This window comes from Spermophilus citellus (assembly GCF_964194105.1).
Source record: "Spermophilus citellus genome assembly, chromosome: 5".
Classification (NCBI taxonomy): domain Eukaryota; kingdom Metazoa; phylum Chordata; class Mammalia; order Rodentia; family Sciuridae; genus Spermophilus; species Spermophilus citellus.
In genome coordinates this window covers 118763543-118784424 of record NC_138186.1, presented here as the reverse complement: position 1 = coordinate 118784424, position 20882 = coordinate 118763543, and the positions used below count along the sequence as shown (strand labels likewise).

Here is a 20882-nt window from a genome sequence, read left to right as displayed (position 1 = left end):
GAAGTAGTCATTTCACCAAAGCTACTACATTATTTAAATCATAATACAGTGCTTATGCTTATAAAATGCTTCCAAATGTTCTTTTGTTACATATAGTTAATACAGATGACTTTAACTCTAGGTTTTCTTCTACTCCTATGTTAGATAAGCTGTATTGCCATTTCAGTTACTTTGCATTCTGAGTTTTGTATTGTTAAAATGTTTCTCAAGTCTAAACTTTATAATATGTTACATTTTAGGTCAGAAGACATGTCTTCATCTGCATGGCATCTTTCCTTACCTCTATGTGCCATATGATGGTTATGGACAGCAGCCAGAAAGCTATCTTTCTCAGATGGCATTCAGTATCGACAGAGCACTTAATGTGGCTTTAGGCAATCCATCTTCCACTGCTCAGCATGTATTCAAAGTGTCATTAGTATCAGGAATGTAAGTATATGATAATCCTTTTAAAATTTCTATTATCTGTATTTCTTTTGCTATTCTAGTTAAAGGAAAACATTCAGTTAAAATATATTGTTTGTATTCCTTTTACTTTCCCTGTAAAGGGAAATTTCTTGAAGTAAATTTTTGTTGGAATAAATGATGATTAACAGTGTTTTTTTTATGTTTTAAATCTTTTCCATTTGTTTCCTAGGATTGTAGAAATTCATGTGATTCATATTTATCTATTGAGTAGTTTCTTTGTGCCATATTACTATTCCAGGCACTTGATGTGTTAGCTTTCTGTCCCTGTAACAAAATACCTGATATAATCAACTTATAAAGAGAAAAGGGTTATTTTGGCTCATAGTTTCAGAGTTTACAATCCTTGGTAGGTTTGCCCCATTGCTTTGGTCCTGTGGCCAGACAGTACATCATTGTGGGAAGATACAACAAAACTGCTCACCAGTGGCCAAGGAGAAAAGGAAAGACTGTGGTTCCATGATCCCCTTTAAAGAAATCCCCTTAATGACCTAAAGAGATCCCATAAAGCCTGCCTCTTAAAGCTTCTACCACCTCCGAAAGTGCCACCTTGGTGAACTTGAGCATGTGGGCCTTTTGGGGGGCATTCAAGATCTAAACTGTAGGGTGGTCCTGTAACACACACCTGTTATCCCAGTGACCCTGAAGGCTGAGGCAGGAGGATCGCAAGTTCAAAACCAGCCACAGTGACTTAGCATGACCTGTTTCAAAAACTAAAAAGGACTGGGGTTGTATCACAGTGGTAGATCACCTCTAGGTTCATTCCCCATTACAAAAAAAAAAAAAAAAGGAAAAAAAATCACAACTATAGAGCTTGGAATATATTGTTGAGCAAAACAAAAATCTCTGCTCCTATGCTGATTACACTCTAGCAGTGGAAAATATAATAATGTATACATATAACATGAAGTAAAACCATTTGTTTGTTGTATAATTACTACTATAGAAGAAGAGAAGATGGAGAGCAGGGTAAGAAGGATCAGTTGTAAAGGACTAGGAAGTAGACTGGTGACAAATTTATATAGGGTAATTAGGAAAGGTCTCATTGACAAGGTCAATGATATTTAAACAAACATGTGAAGAGCATAAGGAAGTAGAAACAGCATGGAAGCCAGGAGTGAGGAGTTGGATAAAAGGAGGTTGAGAAAGATATGAGAGGATGGAGATCAGGTAGGCTGGTGGTACTCAAAGTATGGTATCCATACTTTGGCTTCCAGTACAGCTGTGAGAATTATAGCTCTCATATTTCCAAATACAGGGAATGCAATGAAAAGTGGCCTTTCTACTATGTGGTTAAATCCTATGAATCACTCCATGTAATCTGAATCTGCTTTCCATAGGCTGGTTTTAACTAGTGACTGAACATGGTAAGGACACTAAGGCAGTCTGTTCCTGAGAAGCTTGAGACTCCCCTACAGCCATGTTATATACTTCAATTAGAATCATATCACAGATCTTTTCTCCATCCTTCTCTTCTTCACATGGGACCTGATTAGTATCTAGGTCTGGTGATGGTTCCAACTCTTCTGCCTCTTTCCCTCATTTTCTCTCACAGGTGCCTTCCCTAATAAATATCTTGGACATTTGTTGTTTGTTTCTCAGAAGACTTGGAGTAACAGGCTTAGAAATTTGAAAGAAATACATTGTTGGACCCCACTCCAGAGCTACTGAATCAGAAACTGATGATGGCCCCCAGGAATCTGTGTTTTAATAAACCTTTCTGATAATTCTCATGCATACTAAAGTTTCTGAATCACTGCAGGAGACTTTTCCAAGAACTTTGAATTTAACTGTGAGCTATTGCATGATTTTGAGCAACCCAAGTCTGACTAAAGTTGGAGGGATTATTTTAGCAACTGTGTAGCAGGACACAGATTGTTGGAGGACATAGGTAGAAGGGAGAGTAGTAGGATTCTGTTTCATCAATCTGGGTAAAAAAAATATGGTGGCTTGAGTTAGTGTAGTAGCATGAGTAGTGTGAAGTGGTCAGTTTCTGAATCTGTACTGAGGGTCGAGATTTTCTGTCTCATTGGATGAAGGTTGTGAGAGCGCAGTTAAGAACGTCTATAAGGGCTGGGGATGTGGATCAAGTGGTAGCGCGCTCGCCTGGCATGCGTGCGGCCCGGGTTCGATCCTCAGCACCACATACAAAAAAAAACCCAAAAAACAAAGATGTGTCCGCCGAAACCTAAAAAATAAATATTAAAAATTCTCTCTCACTCTCTCCCTCTCTATCTCTCTTTAAAAAAAAAAAATGAATGTCTATAAAATTCTGAGCCTGAGTCTTTACAGTATCTGATAACCAATATTCTATTTTCTACTTTGAGATAAAAATCTATAAGTAAGAACATGCCATATTTGCCTTTCTGCATTTGACTTATTTTACTTAGCACAATATCCTCCATGTTGTTCCACCCATGTTGCTGCAAATGACAGAGTTCTATTCATTTTTATGGCTGAATAATATTCCATTGTGTATATGTACTTCATTGGCTTTACTTATTCATCTATCCGTGGATACCTCTCTTGATCATCCCATATCTTAGCTTTTGTGAACAGTGCTGCAGTAAACATGAAAGTGCAGATGTCTCTTTGGTACAAGCTGATTTCAACTCCTTTGGATGTATACCTAATAGTGGGATAGCCAAATTACTTGGTAGTAGTATTTTCAGAAACCACCATACTATTTTCCATAATGGCTATATTAATTTGCATTACAGCAACAGTGTATTGGATTTCCTCTTTATCTGTATGCTTGCCAGCATTTGTTACTTTTTGTCTTCTTGATAACAGCCATTCTAGCAGGAGTAACATAACATCTCATTTTGGTTTTGATTTGCATTTCCATAATGATTAATGATATAGAGCATTTTGCCATATATTTGTCATTTGTATATCCTCTTTTGAGAAACATCTATTCAGGACATTTGCTTATTTTTAAATTAGATTTTTGGGTTTTTTTTTTTTTACTGTTGAATTCCTCGTGTTCTAGATAATGAATTCTTTGTTCACATGAATAGTTTGCAGACAATTTTTCTCGTATAGGTTGTCTGTTCACTCTATTGATTGTTTTGTTTGCTATACAAAAACTTTTAGTGTTTCCCCTTATTTCTTCCTAGTTTCATGTTTCACATGTAAGGTTTTGATAGATTTTCAGCTGATTTTTTTAATATAAGAGATAGGGATCTAGTTTCTTTCCTCTGCATATGGATATCTCATTTTCCTACTACCACTTATCGAAGAGACTTTCCTTTCTCCAATGTATGTTCTTGCTGCCTTTGTCAAAAATCAGTTGGCCGTAAATACATAGCTTAATTTCTGGGTTCCTTATTCAATCAGTCTGTTAATTGATTTTTATACTAGTTTCATGATGTTTTAGTTACTGTTGCTTTTTTATATGTTTTGAAGTCAGGTGTTATGATGCCTCTAGCTTTGTTCTTTTGCTCAGGATTGCTTTGGCTGTGTGTGACCTTTTGTGGTTCCCTGTAATTTTAGAAGTGTTTTTGTTGTTGTTGTTGTTTTGTTTTTGTATTAGGGATTGAACCCAGGGGTGCTTAACCACTGAGCCATAACCCCAATCCCTTTTTATATTTTAATTTAGAGACAGGGTTTCACTGAATTGCTTAGGGCCTCGCTAAGTTGCTGAGGCTGGCTTTGAACTTTGAATCCTCCTGCCTCAGCCTCCCAAATTGCTGAGATTACAGGTATGTGCTTCCAAGCCCAGTTGTCTTATTTCTATGAGGGATGTCTTTGGAATTTTTATAACAATTACATTGAATCTATATGTTACTTTGGGTAGTAGAGAGAGTTTAACAATGTTAGTTTTTCCCAATTCATGGACATGGGGTGTCTTTCCATGTTTATGTGTATGCATGTGTCCTCCTTTATTTCTTTCTCTAGTGTTCTGTAATTTTCATTGTAGAGTACATTAATTTCCTTCGTTGAATTTATTCTTAGAGGGTTTTGGTTTTGGTTTTGGTTAGCTAGGAAAAATAGGATTGCCTTCTTGATTTTATTCTCAGCATTTTCATTATTGGCATAATCAGCAACCTTACTAAATTCATATATCGTTTTTTTAACTTTGTTTGTTTTTTGGGTTCTTTTGCAGAGTGTTTAGTTTTTGTTTTTGTTTGTTTGTTATTGTTTTGTGGTATTGGGAATTCAACCCAGAGCTTCATGCTTTCCAGGCAAGCACCCTTCCATTGGGCCGCATCCCCAACCTAGGTTTCTTTGTGTACAAAATCATGCCACCTGCTAACAGGAATAATTTGACCTCCTTCTATATAATTGGTTTGCTTTTTATTTATTTCTCTTGTCTTATTCCTCTGGCTAACATTTGGCAATGATATATTACATTAAGAGTGGTGAAAGTAGACATTTTGTCTTGTTAAAAAAAACAATTTCCACTTTTCCAATTGGTGTGATATAGGCTGTCGTTGTCATATATGGCCCATATATGAGGTATATTTCCTCTACATCTAATTTTTATCAAATGTTTTTCTCCATCTATTACAATAATCGTAAGATTTTCATCCTTCATTCTGTTTATATTTATCTTTGTATATGTTGAAACCACCCTTGCAACCCAGGAATAAGTCCCATTTGATTATGGTATACAATATTTTTGGCATGCCATTGGTTTTTTTTTTTTTAGAGAGAGAGAGAAGACAGAATTTTTTTAATATTTATTTTTTAGTTTTTGGCGGACACAACATCTTTGTTTGTATGTGGTGCTGAGGATCGAACCCGGGCCGCACGCATGCCAGGTGAGCGCGCTACCGCTTGAGCCACATCCCCAGCCCATGCCATTGGTTTTGATTTGCTGGTATTTTGTTGAGAATTTTTGCATCTGTATTCATTAGAGATATTTGTCTATAATTTGTTGTTGTTGTGTCCTTGTCTAGCTTTGGTATCAAGATATTGCTAGTCTCCTAGGATAAATTGTAAGGGTTGCTTCCATTTCCATACTTTGGAGTAGTTTAAGAGAATTGGCATTAATTCTTTAAAAGTTTGATAACAAATTCATCAGTGAAGCCATTCTATCTACTCCTGGATTTTTCTGTGTTGGAAAACTTTTTATTACTTATTCAGTCTTACTACTTGTTACTTATCTGTTCAGATTTATTATGTCCTCATGGTTCAGTTTTGGTCGGCCATATGTCTCCAGTAATTTATCCGTTTCTTTTTAATTTTTTCCAATTACTTGGAATATGATTGTTCATAATAGTCCTCAGTGATTCTGTGTATTTTTGTGTTGTCAGTTGTAATGTCTTCTTTCATGTCTGATTTTGTTTATTTGAATCTTTTTGTCATTTTGTTGTTATTCTAACAAACCATCTCTTCATTTCATTGATATTTTGTATTTTTTCTATTCTGGTCTTTGTTACTATTGTTTTTGTTTTGTTTTGAAGAGAGATATGGTTGATATGTACATTGATGAAAGTTAGGTGTTGAAATCTCCAACTATTGCTGGACTTGGTGTCACACGCCTATAATCCCAGCAGCTCCAGAGGCTAAGACAGGAGGATCTTGAGTTCAAAGCCAGTCTCAGCAATGGCAAGGTGCTGAGCAATTCAGTGAGACTCTGTCTCTAAATAAAATACAAATAGGCTGGGGATGTCATTCGGTGACTGAGTGCCCCTGAGTTCAATCCCTGGTACCCCTCCTCCAAAAAAAGAAAAAGAAAAAATCTCCAAATATTAGTCTATCTCTCCTTATAGATTGCTTTTATTTGCTTTGTAATAATTAGGTGTTCCAATGTTGGGTATATATGTATTTACAAATGTTATTTCCTCTTGCCAGATGAATTCCTTTATCATTATATGGTAACCTTTCTTGTCTCTTTTTCCGTTATTTTTAACTTAATCTATTTTATTAGATTCATCTGCTTTGCATTTGTATTACATCTTTTTCCATCTTTTAATTTTCAATCTGTATCTTCACTGGCGAAGAGAGTTTCTTCCATTTAAACCCATTCTGCCAGTCCAATATCTTTTAGTTAGGGAAATTGACGTACTTAAATTCAAGGTTATTATTGATAAATACATACTCTTATCATTCTGTTGATACCCCCTCTCCCTGGTTTTGTATATTGTTTGTTCTTTCTTTCTCTCTTTATTATCTTTGTTATTTAACCATTTCCATATTGATTGTGTTTGATTCTCTTCTTTTTTTGTGTGCCTTCTCTACTATTGAGTTTTGTACTTTTGTGTATTTCATGAGAGTAATAATCATCTTTTCACTTCTAGTGTAGAAATTGCTTAAATATTTGTTGTAGTACCTGGTAATAATAAATTCCCTCAGTTTTTGCTTGTCTTGAAAAGTATTTATCCTTTATTTTTGTAAATAGCTTTGCTGGGTGTAGTATTTTTGGGTTGGCAATTTTTTCTTTCAGGACTTTGAACATATAACCCATTTTCTCCTTTCCTATAAGGTTTCTGCTAAGAAGTCCGCTTTTATCCTAATGAGTTCTTTTTTAGGTGACTTGACACTTCTCTTACTGTTTTTAGAATTTTCTCCTTTTTTTTTTTTTTTTTTTGAGTTTGACAGTTTGGCTGTAATATGCTTTGGAGAGAGAGTCCTTTTTGATCAAATCCTTTGAGCTTCCTGGACCTGGATATTCATATCTTTTCTAAAAATTGGAAAGTTTTAAGCAATTATTTTGTTGACTAGGTTTTGTGTGTCTTTTTCCTTCTCAGATTCTCAGAAGGTGGAAGTTTGCTTGTTTAATGGTGTCCCATATGTCTTGAAAGCTTTCCTCATTCATTTAAAAAAAAAATCTGATGGGGTTATTTTAAAAGTACTATCTACAAGATTAGAAAATTTTTATTCTATATGTTCAATTCTATTATTTTTTTTTCTTTTTTCTTTTTTTTTTTATTGATTATTTATCGCATTACATAGTTCATGATATATCATCTTTCATACATTAGACTCAAATTGTGCTTTGAACTCCCATTTTCACCCCAAATACAGATTGCAGAATCACATCTGTTACATATTCGCATTTTTACATAATGCCATATTAGTGACTGTTGTATTCTGCTACCTTTCCTATCCCCTACTATCCCCCCTCCCCTCCCCTCCCCTCCCATCTTCCCTCTCTACCTCCCCTGCTGTTGTTCAATTCTCTCCCTTTTTTTTTTTTTTCCCTCCCCCTTGCCCCTCATAACCTCTTATAATTTTATGTATCCTTGAAGGTCTCCTACCATTTCCATATGCTTTCCCTTCTCTCTCCGTTTCTCTCCCCCGATTCGTCTTTGTTTACTGTAGTCTTTTCCTCATGCTCTTTCTTCATGTTCTGTTCTTAGTTTTTCTCTTTATATCAAAGCAGACATTTGGCATTTGTTTTTTAGGGCTTGGCTAGCTTCGCTTAGCATAATCTGCTCTAATGCCATCCATTTCCCTGCAAATTCTATGATTTTGTCATTTCTTAGTGCTGCATAATACTCCATTGTGTATAGATGCCACATTTTTTTTATCCATTCATCAATTGAAGGGCATCTAGGTTGGTTCCACAGTCTAGCTATTGTGAATTGTGCCGCTATAATCATTGATGTGGCCGTATCCCTATAGTGCGCTCTTTTAAGGTCCTCAGGGAATAGTCCGAGAAGTGCGATAGCTGGGTCAAATGGTGGTTCCATTCCCAGCTTTCCCAGGAATCTCCATACTGCTTTCCAAATTGGCCTCACCATTTTGCAGTCCCACCAGCAGTGTACAAGTGTACCCTTTTCCCCACATCCCCGCCAACACTTGTTGTTGTTTGACTTCATAGTGGCTGCCAATCTTACTGAAGTGAGATGGTATCTTAGGGTGGTTTTGATTTGCATTTCTCTGATTGCTAGAGATGGTGAGCATTTTTTCATGTACTTGTTGATTGATTGTATGTCCTCCTCTGAGAAGTGTCTGTTGAGGTCCTTGGCCCATTTGTTAATTGGGTTATTTGTTATCTTATTGTTTAATTTTTTGAGTTCTTTGTACATTCTGGATATTAGGGCTCTATCGGAGGTGTGGGGGGTAAAGATTTGTTCCCAGGATGTAGGCTCTCAGAACCATAAAGAGAGAGATAGAAGAAGATCTCAGAAGATGGAAAAATGTACCCTGTTCATGGATAGGCAGAACTAACATCGTCAAAATGGCGATATTACCCAAACTTCTCTACAGGTTTAATGCGATGCCAATCAAAATCCCAATGGCATTTCTTGTAGAAATAGACAAAGCAATCATGAAATTCATATGGAAAAACAAAAGACCCAGAATAGCAAAAGCAATTCTAAGCAGGAAGTGTGAATCTGGAGGCATAGCGATACCAGAGGTCAAACTGTACTACAAAGCAATAGTAACAAAAACAGCATGGTACTGGTACCAAAACAGGTGGGTAGACCAATGGTACAGAATAGAAGACACAGAGACTAATCCACAAAGTTACAACTATCTTATATTTGATAAAGGGGCTAAAAGCATGCAATGGAGGAAGGATAGCATTTTCAACAAATGGTGCTGGGAAAATTGGAAATCCATATGCAACAAAATGAAATTGAATCCCTTTCTCTCGCCATCCACAAAAATTAACTCAAAATGGATCAGGGAGCTAGGTATCAAATCAGAGACACTGCGTCTGATAGAAGAAAAAGTTGGCTACGATCTACAAATTGTGGGGTCAGGCTCCAAATTCCTCAATAGGACACCCATAGCCCAAGAGTTAACAACAAGAATAAACAAATGGGACTTAATTAAACTAAAAAGTTTTTTCTCAGCAAGAGAAACAATAAAAGAGGTAAATAGAGAGCCAATTCTATTATTTTTTATTTCATTCATTGAGATTTTTTTTAACTCCAAGATTTCTTTCTTTTCTTTGTTTGTTTGTTTCTTTTTTACTTATAAAGAAAAAGAGGTTTATTTTGTCTCATAGTTCTGGTAGTACAAGGTCAAGAGATCTCATTTGGTGATGGCCTTCTTGCTGACAGAATCCAGAGGTGACAGGGTACATACTACATTGAGAAAGTCAAGAAGCTCAAGAGATCTAGCTAAACTTTTTGTCATAGTAGTCCCACTCTCAAGTTGACCCACTAACCTATTAATCTATTAATTGCCCATTAGGGCAGAACCTTAGTCATCTCTTCATAATAAGAATTAAATTTCAGCATGATTTTCAGAGGGGACACCAAGATAGTTCTTTTTCATAGTCTCTTTTTGCTGAATTTCTCCTTTATATCACAAATTGTCTTTCTAATTTCAGGGAATTGCCTGTATTCTCTTCCATTTTATTTTCTTAAAATTCATTCTTTTGGATTTTTTTGTAGAGCAATTCATTTATTTCCTTTTCTTTGGAGTTTATTGCTAGAGAGTTATTGTATTTCTTTGAAAGCATTATGTTACCTTGTTTTTTCATCCTTCTCTATGTTAATATTCGTGCATCTGGTGGGTCAGTTTCGTACCAATTTATAATAAAACTTTTGGCTAGTCATGTGTCTTAGAGTTTGGGTTGGATATGTTGTGTTAGCTTTGGTTACACATGGTCATGTTAATAACTGTAGCTTCTTCAGCCCTAATCAGTGCTGGCAATGTCTGCAAATGTCTCAGTAGCCTAGGCTACAGGGGTTGTGGGATTGCACTGCCAGGTGGGAAGCACCTCCCTTAGGTAGGGCCAGCAAATATACCAGCACTCATCACTTTCTGTGTGTCATGTTAGGATGGAGCTACCTTGTTCATCCCAGCTGTATATGGCACCCCAGGTAGTAGAGTGGGGTGCCTGTCAAGATCTAAGGGCTACACAGGACCCTGGCTTTACTAATGGGCCTAGATGGTTTTCCTGTAAGTGCCTAAGAACTCTACTGATGTTTTTTGTATAGCCACTGCAGGATGACTTACCCAGGAAGGTCTACCTAGATGTGTCCTTGAGTTAGAATGGGTGGTTGAGGCTGAGCATCTGCTTCTTAGGACCTCAGTGGGCTGAGCTAGTAAGAATAGGTTGCTTCTCTACTTCTGTGAATCACAGAAGTATCACTGAGGCTGCCTGGTTGCTTTTGGGGGTCTCAGCAGGTGAACCAAAGGAAAGGCTGCTTCCAGCTATTATAGGTAGATGGTTAAGAGTAACTTTTTAATACAGTCATAATGATTGAGATTAAGACAAAAATGGTTTACTTCTTCTTTTTGTCTCTAGTTTTCTCAAAGTTGTATTTTAAAAGCCTCAATATTTTATGTTATAGGTTTAACTGAAAGGTCTTAGATTTTTTTTTTTAGTTGTTTGTTTTTTGAATAATATTGAAATAAGACCAAATTAAACTGAATCTAATTAGGGTAGTAAGTTGCATTACTTCTTTTATGAATGATGAAAGTAATTTAACATATCTCTTTCTTATATTTCAGGCCTTTTTATGGTTATCATGAGAAGGAAAGACACTTTATGAAGATCTATCTTTACAATCCTGCAATGGTGAAAAGGTACAAAGATAAATGAAACCAAAACATAAAGTAACTAAGATTTATTATTTTTATCATTGAAAATAAAGACTAGAAGAAAGGCCTATATAGTTTGTAACATGATAGAAAAAGAGACCCTAAAATGTACATATATGTGTAAACGTAGAGACCCATGGCTACAACTATAGGATGGGTATTTTAAAGGTGTAGGGACCCTGGTTTATGACCCCCATCTGGTTTATTCCTGACTTAGATGTAGAAAGTTTGTAAAAGTAGGTAAGGAGAAATGAGAGCTGCCTTATATTATGATATTAGTGTCCTGCTGGCAAGATCAGATATTTAATACTAAAGACAAGCTTCGTCTTAAATTTCAAAGCAAGGAGAAATTTGTGAGAGACCAATGTACAAAGACTTCCTGTTGAGTCCTTACTAGCTGTTAGTAAAATTTTATATACTGAACTTTTTTTGTTAGTTTTGGTTGTTTTTGTTCTCCTCCTCTTCCTTTTCCCCTCCCCCTTAATTAATTTCTGCCGCTAGTTTATTCTCTCACTTATCCTGGAGCCCAAATTATTGAGAGCAGGAAAGGCACATATATAAATTTTATTATCCTTTCAGTTCATGGCAAGAGTTTTCATTGTATATGATAATAAGCTAAGGTAAAAATAGATTTGGAGAAATGCTGAGCATTGTTTTTTTTCCAGGAGATTCTCTCTGCCAGTAGGCATTGGGTTCCAAAAGTTAATCTTTTGGTAAGACACAAATTGAATGTTTTCCTAAAATGAATTAAGGTACTATGATAGGCATAACTACCAAAGATGTGAGGTTTATTCTGAATTAAATCAGTTGACTAGTAATCCCAATTGATTTTTTTTTCTCTACATAACCAGCGAAAACTAGTTTTTTTTACAGACTGCAAAATAGCTTCTGTTTATGTAAGGTACCAAAATAATTTTTCAGAATAGTCACATAAACACAGTTAAAAAAATTGGGGGGTGGGTGCCAGTTCCCCTTTACTTACTTTCTTATAATCAGAAGTACAAAAGAACAATCACCATGGATTCTTACCATCTCCCACAAATTCAGTAGTAAGAAAATAAACTTTACTCATTTTTCCTTTTCTCATTCATAAATTGCTCTCCAGTGGGAATCACGACTAAAAGTTTTATAAATCTTTTATAAATCATCTACAAAGTATAATTTTACTTAAAGTATAAATATATTTTTCTTCCTTGTACCTGTAGCAATTAAATACTTACTAAATTATTATCAATAAGTTCTCTTTACATTATGTAGCCAGCTTATCACAATACCTATCTGAAACCTCTGATTTATTAATGGATTTGTTTATTCATTTTTAAAAAACAAAATTTGTAAGGTATCTACATTATTTGATGCACTGTGGAAGCTTCTGGGAAAACAGTAATGAGCAAAGTTTGAATGGTTCTTGCCTTTAGGGAATTTACAGCAAAACGAGGGAACAGTAAATTAGTAACCCAATCATATAACCAAAAATCATGAAAAATACTCTGAAGGAAAGGATAGGGTGTTAACGAAAGAAAATATTTTTTCCTTTTTTGTTATTTTTTATTTTAACATTGTACGTTAGTCATTTGCATTATAACATTTAACTAATACATAGTGCAGTGGTAAAGAGTTCCGAATGTGAAACTAGATTGCCTTTTTTCAACACCTGGATCTGCTGCTTGCTAGTTTGGTGACTTTAGGCAAGACATTTAATTTCTTTATGCCTTAGCTTCCTCATCTTTAATAGGGTTGATATTAGTGTGCTTTATTCTAATGACCAAGTCCAGTTTTTATCTCCCATTTGTTCTTTATTCCAGTATAGCTCTTACTTACCCAACCATACTACTGAATTTGCTTTCTCAAATTGCAAAATCCAATTTTTTGTTTTTACCTTTTGACCTTGTGGTAATAATAATGAGATCTTCAAACAATCCCAAATGTTGGCTTCTGAAATATGAACTTTATTTCCTCATACATGTCTGATCATTCATATATCTGCCATTTCATTGGTTCCTTTTGAAATATTTGTTGTTGTTCCTTAGGGTTCTGCCTTAGGTTCATTGTTTCTCTCTATACTTTCTTCTCTTTGCAGCCTTATCTACTTCTATACTTTTATTTTAATTTTTTTAATTTTTATGCATTTGACTTCCAAGTGTGTATTAACAGCCCAAATTTTTCTCAAGCACCCCTGCTCAATGTTTCAAACCATCTGCTGGATAAATGAAATAGAACTATGGATAAGAGTGAGGGCTCACAAGTCAGAGAAATTTTGATGTGAACTTCAGTTCTATTCTTTATTTGTATGATTTTTGACAACCTTTCCCATTTCTTATAAAATGGGGGTGATAGTACCATAGGCTTGTAGTAAGGATTGAGATTAAATATTTAAACCACTTAGCACAGTATCTAGTATATAGTGCTCAAAAATATGTTAGCTACTTCTACAGTATTAATAAAATTATTCTTATCCTAATCTTCATTGTCATTAATCTCCAAAGTTACATAGAAATCTACCTGAATTGTCGTTGTATCTAAACCCCTTTATGTCTAAAGCTAAGTTTTATTTTATTTACATGAAAAACTATTTCCTCTCTTCAGAGAGAGATAAACCTCTAGTTAATCATTTAATCTCCTGCCTAGACATCCTTCTAATATACTTCCACTGAGTAGTACTTTTATGCTATTATAATTGTCTGTTGTTTGTATTCCCCATCATCAAGGAAAAAACCCTACGAAAGAAAAATATTAAAATGGTAGTACTTCTGATTGATGAGATTAAAAGTGATATTTCTTTTTAGAATTTTCATGTAGTCTTTGCAAAATATATTTTAAAAATCTTTGTTGACATTTTGATTGTTTCAATAGTTTTAAATTGGTTAAAGTAAAAATATTCTACATTCATGGTTTCATTTTGTTCAGAACATGCACATTTACTTTAAAACTTGACTTAAGCTTTTAATTTTTAACAGAATACAAATTTCCAATAAAATTGAAATGAAAATTTCATGTAGTGAAAGATCGTTTTGTTCTCTATACAAAGAACATGCCTTTCCATGACCCAGTAAGTCTTATATATGGACAATACTACGTGTTGTTTATGTCTTTATCAGTTGATAGACATTTTGGGTTGTTTCCACTTTTTGACTACTATGAACAGTGCCTTTATGAACATTCATATACAAGTTTCTATGTAGCCCAGACTTCCATGTATGTATAATTGTTTTGCTTAACATTTTAGAGAACATAATTTTATAACTCTTTTTTTCTAATTTAGGATATGTGAACTTTTGCAAAGTGGAGCCATAATGAATAAATTTTACCAGCCACATGAAGCACATATTCCCTACCTCCTACAGCTCTTCATTGACTACAATCTCTATGGAATGAATTTAATAAATCTGGCTGCTGTCAAGTTCCGAAAAGCAAGAAGGAAAAGTAAGGTTAATTTTCAAGTTCAAATTAAGACTTTGAAACTAATGTTACATAAGTAACAATTTATAAAATAACATTTTTAGAAAATAAATGCTAAATGGAAAAAGAATTTTAAAATATACAAAATGAGATTTGAAATTATCAGGGAAAGCATCTAAAAAGAAAATTTAATTCTAAAAGATTTATATAGATAAAATTCACATGATAATTTGAGGTTTTCAGTATATTCAGATTTGCCCAACTATCACCAGAAATTTAGAACATTTTGATTATCTACGGAAGAAATATGTACCATTTAACAAGCTTCTCATGCCTACTACCACTAAGGAACAATTAATCTATTTTCTATCTCTACCCATCCTGTGCATCTTATATAAATGGACTCATGTAATATTTCTGTTTAGCATAATATTCTGAAGGTTCATCTGTTTTGTAGTGTGTATTAATACTTCATTCCTTTTTATGGCCCAATAATCTGTATGTGGATATACTATATTTTGTTTATCTCTTCATCAGTTGATGAACTTCTTAGATTGTTTCTACCTTTTGATTACTATGAAAAAATGCCTTTATGAACATTCATTTACAAGTGTTTGTATAGTCATGTATTTTTATTTCTCTTGGCCATATACCTAGGAGCAGAATTTCTGGGTCAAATAGTCTAATATCCTTTCATTCTCATCAAATTCTTTCCCTTCTACTTGTCAAACAAAACTAACATTTTTCTTCCAGCCCTAACATTCTAACTGCCTTTTTTTTTTCTCTTTCTGCCAAACTTAATAAATCAGGGATTAGCATTTTTGTTTCTTAGTTTACCACCTAGTCTCTTTTGGTTTAATTTCCCTTTTTATCACACCAAAAGTGTGCTTTGAAACGTAGCAAGGGAGGATTTTTGGTTTCCTTGAATAGCGAGACTAGTTTATAGGGAATCAATCCTGCTGCTAAAATAACATTTAAAGGCTGCAAAAAATTGAAAGAATAAAATTTTTAATGTATCAAAGAGTTTGTAAACATGAAGACTTGCAGGCCAAAGGAATAGACAAAGGGGAATGAATGGAAGGGAATGGGACAGGAATAGGAAAGACAGAGGAATGAATCTGACATAATTTTCCTATGTACACATATGAGTACACTATAGTGAATCTCCAAATCATGTATAACCACAAGACTGGGATTCTAATTAGAATAAGATATGCTTCATGTTTGTCTAAATAAATATGTTGTGTGCAACTAAAAAGAACAAAAGAAAGAACAAAAGAAAAATAGTGCTGAGAGCAACTGTTGCCCTGAGGATATTTATAAATCCTTGAAAATTTAGAATCTTCTCTGCAATAACCCTATCAGATGTGAGAGACAGAAACCAAAACTCAGGGCTACCTGTCAGGTTGAACTCTCCACAGAATAAGATAGGACTTCTAATAGATATGCCCTTAAATCGAGCAGACTGGGAAGTGAAACACCTTTGAGATAGTTCATCTCTCCAGTTTCAAATTCCCTAAACAAAAAAAAGAGATTTCCAAATCTAAAACTTGATCTGAGGTGGTGCTGGTGTGGGAGAATTCTCAGGTCTAGCAAAAAAGCAAATGCAGATCTTCTTAGAGGAAATTCTTTTAACTGTAGATCTCAAATTTTAAAATTTCAAGTATAATATGTTCAGCACAAAGTTTAGAATATACTAGTCATATCAGAAAACTAGTCTTCATGAGTAAAACCTAGCAAATATACAAACATATATACTCTAGACTTAGAGAATTCAGATATTGGAATTATTAGATATAGATTGAAAAGCTGAAATTTAGAATCCTTATCAAGTAAGGATGTTATTTGTAAAGTTCTAATATATATATATATATATATAACGTATTTGTTTTACCTCTCCAACGTGCTAGTAATATCTTGAGGTGGAACAACTTTGATACAATAAAACCTTTTTTAAAAAGGAAACATTTTGTGGCTGACAACATATTAAATATTACAAATATTGCATTTTTTAAATATATAAATGTTGAATCATTGAAGCCCACAAGTTAGGGGCCCTTTAAAGTATAATAGGAGGTACCCTTTAAAGTATAAACAAAAATAACTAATTCTACTATTTTAATAGAAGAACCTCAAATTTAGATGACAGTTAGATTATTAAATGCAGTTTTTTCTCATCTTATTATCTGAGAATAGTATAAAATCTTCAGAATCAACCTGATTATGTATTAAATAGCTCTCCTGTGGTTATCAAGAAAGAAATCCTCTAAAGTAGAATGAGGTTGACTTCGCTGCCTAGTTGCTCCTTTCTTCTATGTAGAGAAAGAAGCCTAAAGGAATGAAGATCGATATAGGAAGATCATTGCCTTTCTTTCCTACAGGGATTGTAGTCCCTCAATCTCCCAAAACTGCATCTTTGTAAAAGCTGTGTTATTTTATATCCAGGAGATACTCATTTTTTACAGTATAGAGATGTTTTAAAAGTAAAAGTTGAAGGTGTCACATCACTCAATTTCAATACTTATTACAAAACTACAGAAGCTGTGGGAATCAAGGCAACATGGTATTGGTGAAAAGATACAAAAAACATACATATTCCAATGGAGCAGATTAGATAGAGCCCAGAAATATGCCCAGATTTGAAACAGCTCATAATTGGCTCATATAGTTACCTTAACTTTGACAAAGGTACAATGGTAATTCAATGGAGAAAGAATAGTATTTTCGGTATATAATAGTGGATAATTGGATGTTTATGTGCCAGAAAATAAAACTCACACATATACTTTATACATTTTTAAAAATTAACTTAAAATGATTTACAGACTGAAATGTACAAGTATCAGACTTTTAGAAGAAAAAAAAGGGGAAAATCTTCCCAATTTTGAATTTGACCATGAGATTTTAGAAATAACAAACACCCAAAACAAAAATGATCCATGAAAGGAAAAAATCAGTAATTTGGATTTTATCAAAATTAAAAAGTCATTCCCTGTGGAAAAAAAAATGTTAAAAGAATGAAAACAGAAGGTCATGGAGCAAAAGAAATATTTATAAATTGTATAGCTAACAATTATATCTAAAATGCATAAATGGTTTCTAAAAATCAACAGTATAGAAGAAAACTAGTGAAATTCAAATAAAAACAACCAAATTTAAAATGTCCAAAAGGCTCAAATGAATACTTTCATTAAAGAAGATGATGTAAGGATGGCAAACATATAAACAGATGTTATTCAATATGGGGAAATGTAAATTCAAAGTACAAAGATCTGCCACAGTATACCTGTTTGAATGGCTACAATTCAAAATATGTAAGGATAACAAATGGTGGCCAACATGTGAAACCATAGCAAATCTTGTGCATTGCTGATGAAAATGCAAAAATAGCAGTCAGTTTGTAAAGATAGTTCAGTGATTTCTCATTACATTAAATATAGACATAGTATGACCCAACACTTGTACTTTTAGTTCCACCCAAATCTGAATACAAATGTTTATAGTAACTTTATTCATAATTGCTAAAAATGTAAAGCAACAAAGATGTCCAGTGAACAAGGAATTGGATAAACTGTGATACTATCTATTTTGAGAGAAAGAGGAACAAACTTTGGATTCACACAACATGGATGAAACTTTAAAGCATTCTACTAAGTAAAAGAAGCCAGACTCAAATGGTGTAGTTTTATTCATATGACCTTCTAGAAAAGGTAAAACTGTAGAAGCAAAAAATATTGGTTGCCAGGTATCAACAGAAAGGGGAGTATTGAAGTACAGGGACCTTTTAGGATGAAAGAATTATTCTGTATAATACTGTGGTGGTAGATGTAGACTTGTTCCTCAAACCCATAGAACTGAACTGAACTTAAGGTTAAAATGTCACCAGTACATGTGAATATTGTGTATCCTCTAATACGATGAGATAGGAGGGGCACTTCATCAGTGATATGCTTTCGAGAAACCCATAGCCCTTAGAATTTATTTAACCCATATGGGTTGAATAGAATTTTAACCCATAGAAATTATTCTAAAATAAAAAGATTATTGGGGTGGGGCCACAAGTTGGCTGTCAGTGCCAAGTATAGTTTCATCATGAAAAAAAACATCAGACAGACTTAGACTGGAGGTCCTTCTATGGGTTTCTTTATTAATGCTCATGTCTATTAAGACATGAAACAGAAGGAAAAACTAAGAAATAGACCAGAAGGGTTTAGGAAGACATGGTGCAACTACATGTGACATGGTGCCCTAGACTGGATTCTGTTATAGAAAGAGTACATTAATGGAAAAACTATAGAAATTCAAATAAAAATAGCAATCTTCTGTGTAAGTTTCTGCATTGTACCATGGTAATAAAGGTGTTTAAAATAAAGGAAACTAGGTAATCTACATTCAGAATTCTGTACTATTCTTGAGGCTTGCCTTTATATCCAAAATTATTCTAAAATAAAAAGATTATTGGGGTGGGGCCACAAGTTGGCTGTCAGTGCCAAGTATAGCTGATTTAAAGATTGAGGAATTGAAGTTTGTAGAGTATGTACAGTAAAAGTCGTCCCCCCACCCTCAATAAATAAAAAAGCAGGAGAGAAATTTGAATTAGCAAATTTAGGTAAACTGGTTTGTTTTTGGTTTGGTTTTGGTTTTGGTTTGGTTTGGTTTGGTTTTACAAAATGATAATATTGGAATGGTAATTAGAAGTGATTTTTTAAAAAAGCACGGAAAATGTTTACAAATTTAAAGGCAAAATTGTGTGAAATTAGAAGAAATTTTAAAACTAGGGAAAATTGCAAATTGAAAAAATAAAATTTACATCTTAATTCATCATATGAATATTATGGTTTTATTTGGTATAAGATAAAATGTTATACTACATCTGGGTATCATAGCATATGCCTGTAATCTCAGCCGCTGGGAGACTGAGGCAGGAGGATCACAAGTTCAAGGCCAGCCTGGGCAGCTTAGCAAGACCATGTCTCAAAATACAAAATAAAAATACTGGTGATATAACTTGATGGTAAAGCATGCCTTGGTTCAATCGCCAGTACTGCAAAAAAAAAAAAAAAAATCAAATGGTTATATGACAGTCATGGAGAGAATAGGTAGATTAGGTAAATAATCTTTTGTATTTTACTTTGTCATGTTACAAATATTGCAATTAAGAGTAAAGCTCTTATGGCAAATAAATATGTATTATATAGTTAAATAATAGTATTTTTATCTTATAAGACAAATTAATGAAATATCTCTTAATTACTTGTTAATGTAGCTTTACTTTTGAAACTGAAATACATTCAAAAGTGAAAAATATTTAGAAATTTGAATATTATATGCATTTTTATAATTTTGTACCAGTATTCAATTGTATAATCAATTGCCAAATGAAATGGAAATGGTACTAGTTATTATAGTTTGTTAAAGTCTATAAAATACTTAAATGGAATAAATATTTTGAGTATCCCAGAGTCATTTTATATTATATATCTTTAACATCTATAGTTGAAAGAAATTATATGTATATATAATACTTATGAATATATGTGGGGGGATGATTATATATATGATTCTTTTGTTTATTTGTTTTGATCTTTGGGCAGTACTGGAGATTGAACCCAGGGCTCTCTCTACCACTAAGCTAACATTGCCAGTTCTTTTTATTTTTTATTTTGAGGCAGGGCCTCCCTAATTTGCCCAGATTGGCCTCAAATTTGTAATCTTCTTATCTCAGCCTCCCGACTAGCTGGAATTATAGGTATGTGCCACTGCACCTTACTGAACATATTTAAATGAGCATGTTTTCATATTTCCTAGGGAAATATGCTGAAACAATACCCAGAGTGTTGGTAAAACAAGATTTGAGGTAGAGGGGATGCTGGGGATTGAATCCAGGGCTTCATGCATCAAGCACTCTTCACTAAGCTCATCCCCATCCCTGAAATTAGAATTTTTGTAATGTGATTGGTAACCCTGAATCAGTAATTTGTATATATTTTTATTGATATAAATTTCTTAGAAAATAATAAATTTAAAAATGCGAAGTAATTTCTTACCAATGCCCTATCCAAAGCCTTTTATTTTTATTTTTATTTTATTTTTTTAATATCTATTTATTTATTTATGTATTTATTTAGTTAGTTAGTTAGTTAGTTACTTTTCAGCGGACACAACATCTTTGTTTGTATGTGGTGCTGAGGATCAAACCCGGGCCGCACGCATGCCAGGCGAGCGTGCTACCGCTTGAGCCATATCCCCAGCCCCTTTATTTTTATTTTTTAAAAAAAATATTTTTTAATTGTAAATGGATTACTTACTTACTTGCTTACTTATTTATTTATATGCGATGCTGAGGATCAAACCCAGGGCCTCACACATGCCAGGCAAGTGCTCTACCACTGAGCCACAACTCCAGCCCCAAAAGCCTTTTAAAACCAGAATTTGTATAAAATCAGTTGCATGTTTTAGCATCTGTTTTGTTGAAAGATGATGGTGCTTTATCTCATTCTAATTATACCATTTTATGATTAAACTAACTAAATCAAAGTTTTAAATTTACCTAAAGAGAA

At 33.8% G+C, this 20882-nt stretch overlaps 1 protein-coding gene across 3 annotated transcripts in view; it reads left to right on the top strand.

Moving 5' to 3' along the window:
- The window catches only part of REV3L (REV3 like, DNA directed polymerase zeta catalytic subunit), a 177894-nt gene that overhangs the window by 58600 nt on the left and 98412 nt on the right, over positions 1 to 20882 (top strand). For all 3 annotated transcript variants that reach the window (XM_081293750.1, XM_081293751.1, XM_081293752.1), the window contains 3 exons: positions 240 to 429; positions 10834 to 10908; positions 14186 to 14346. In XM_081293750.1, coding sequence (XP_081149876.1) covers positions 240 to 429; positions 10834 to 10908; positions 14186 to 14346 — 426 coding nt within the window. The remainder of the gene's footprint in view (positions 1 to 239; positions 430 to 10833; positions 10909 to 14185; positions 14347 to 20882) is intronic.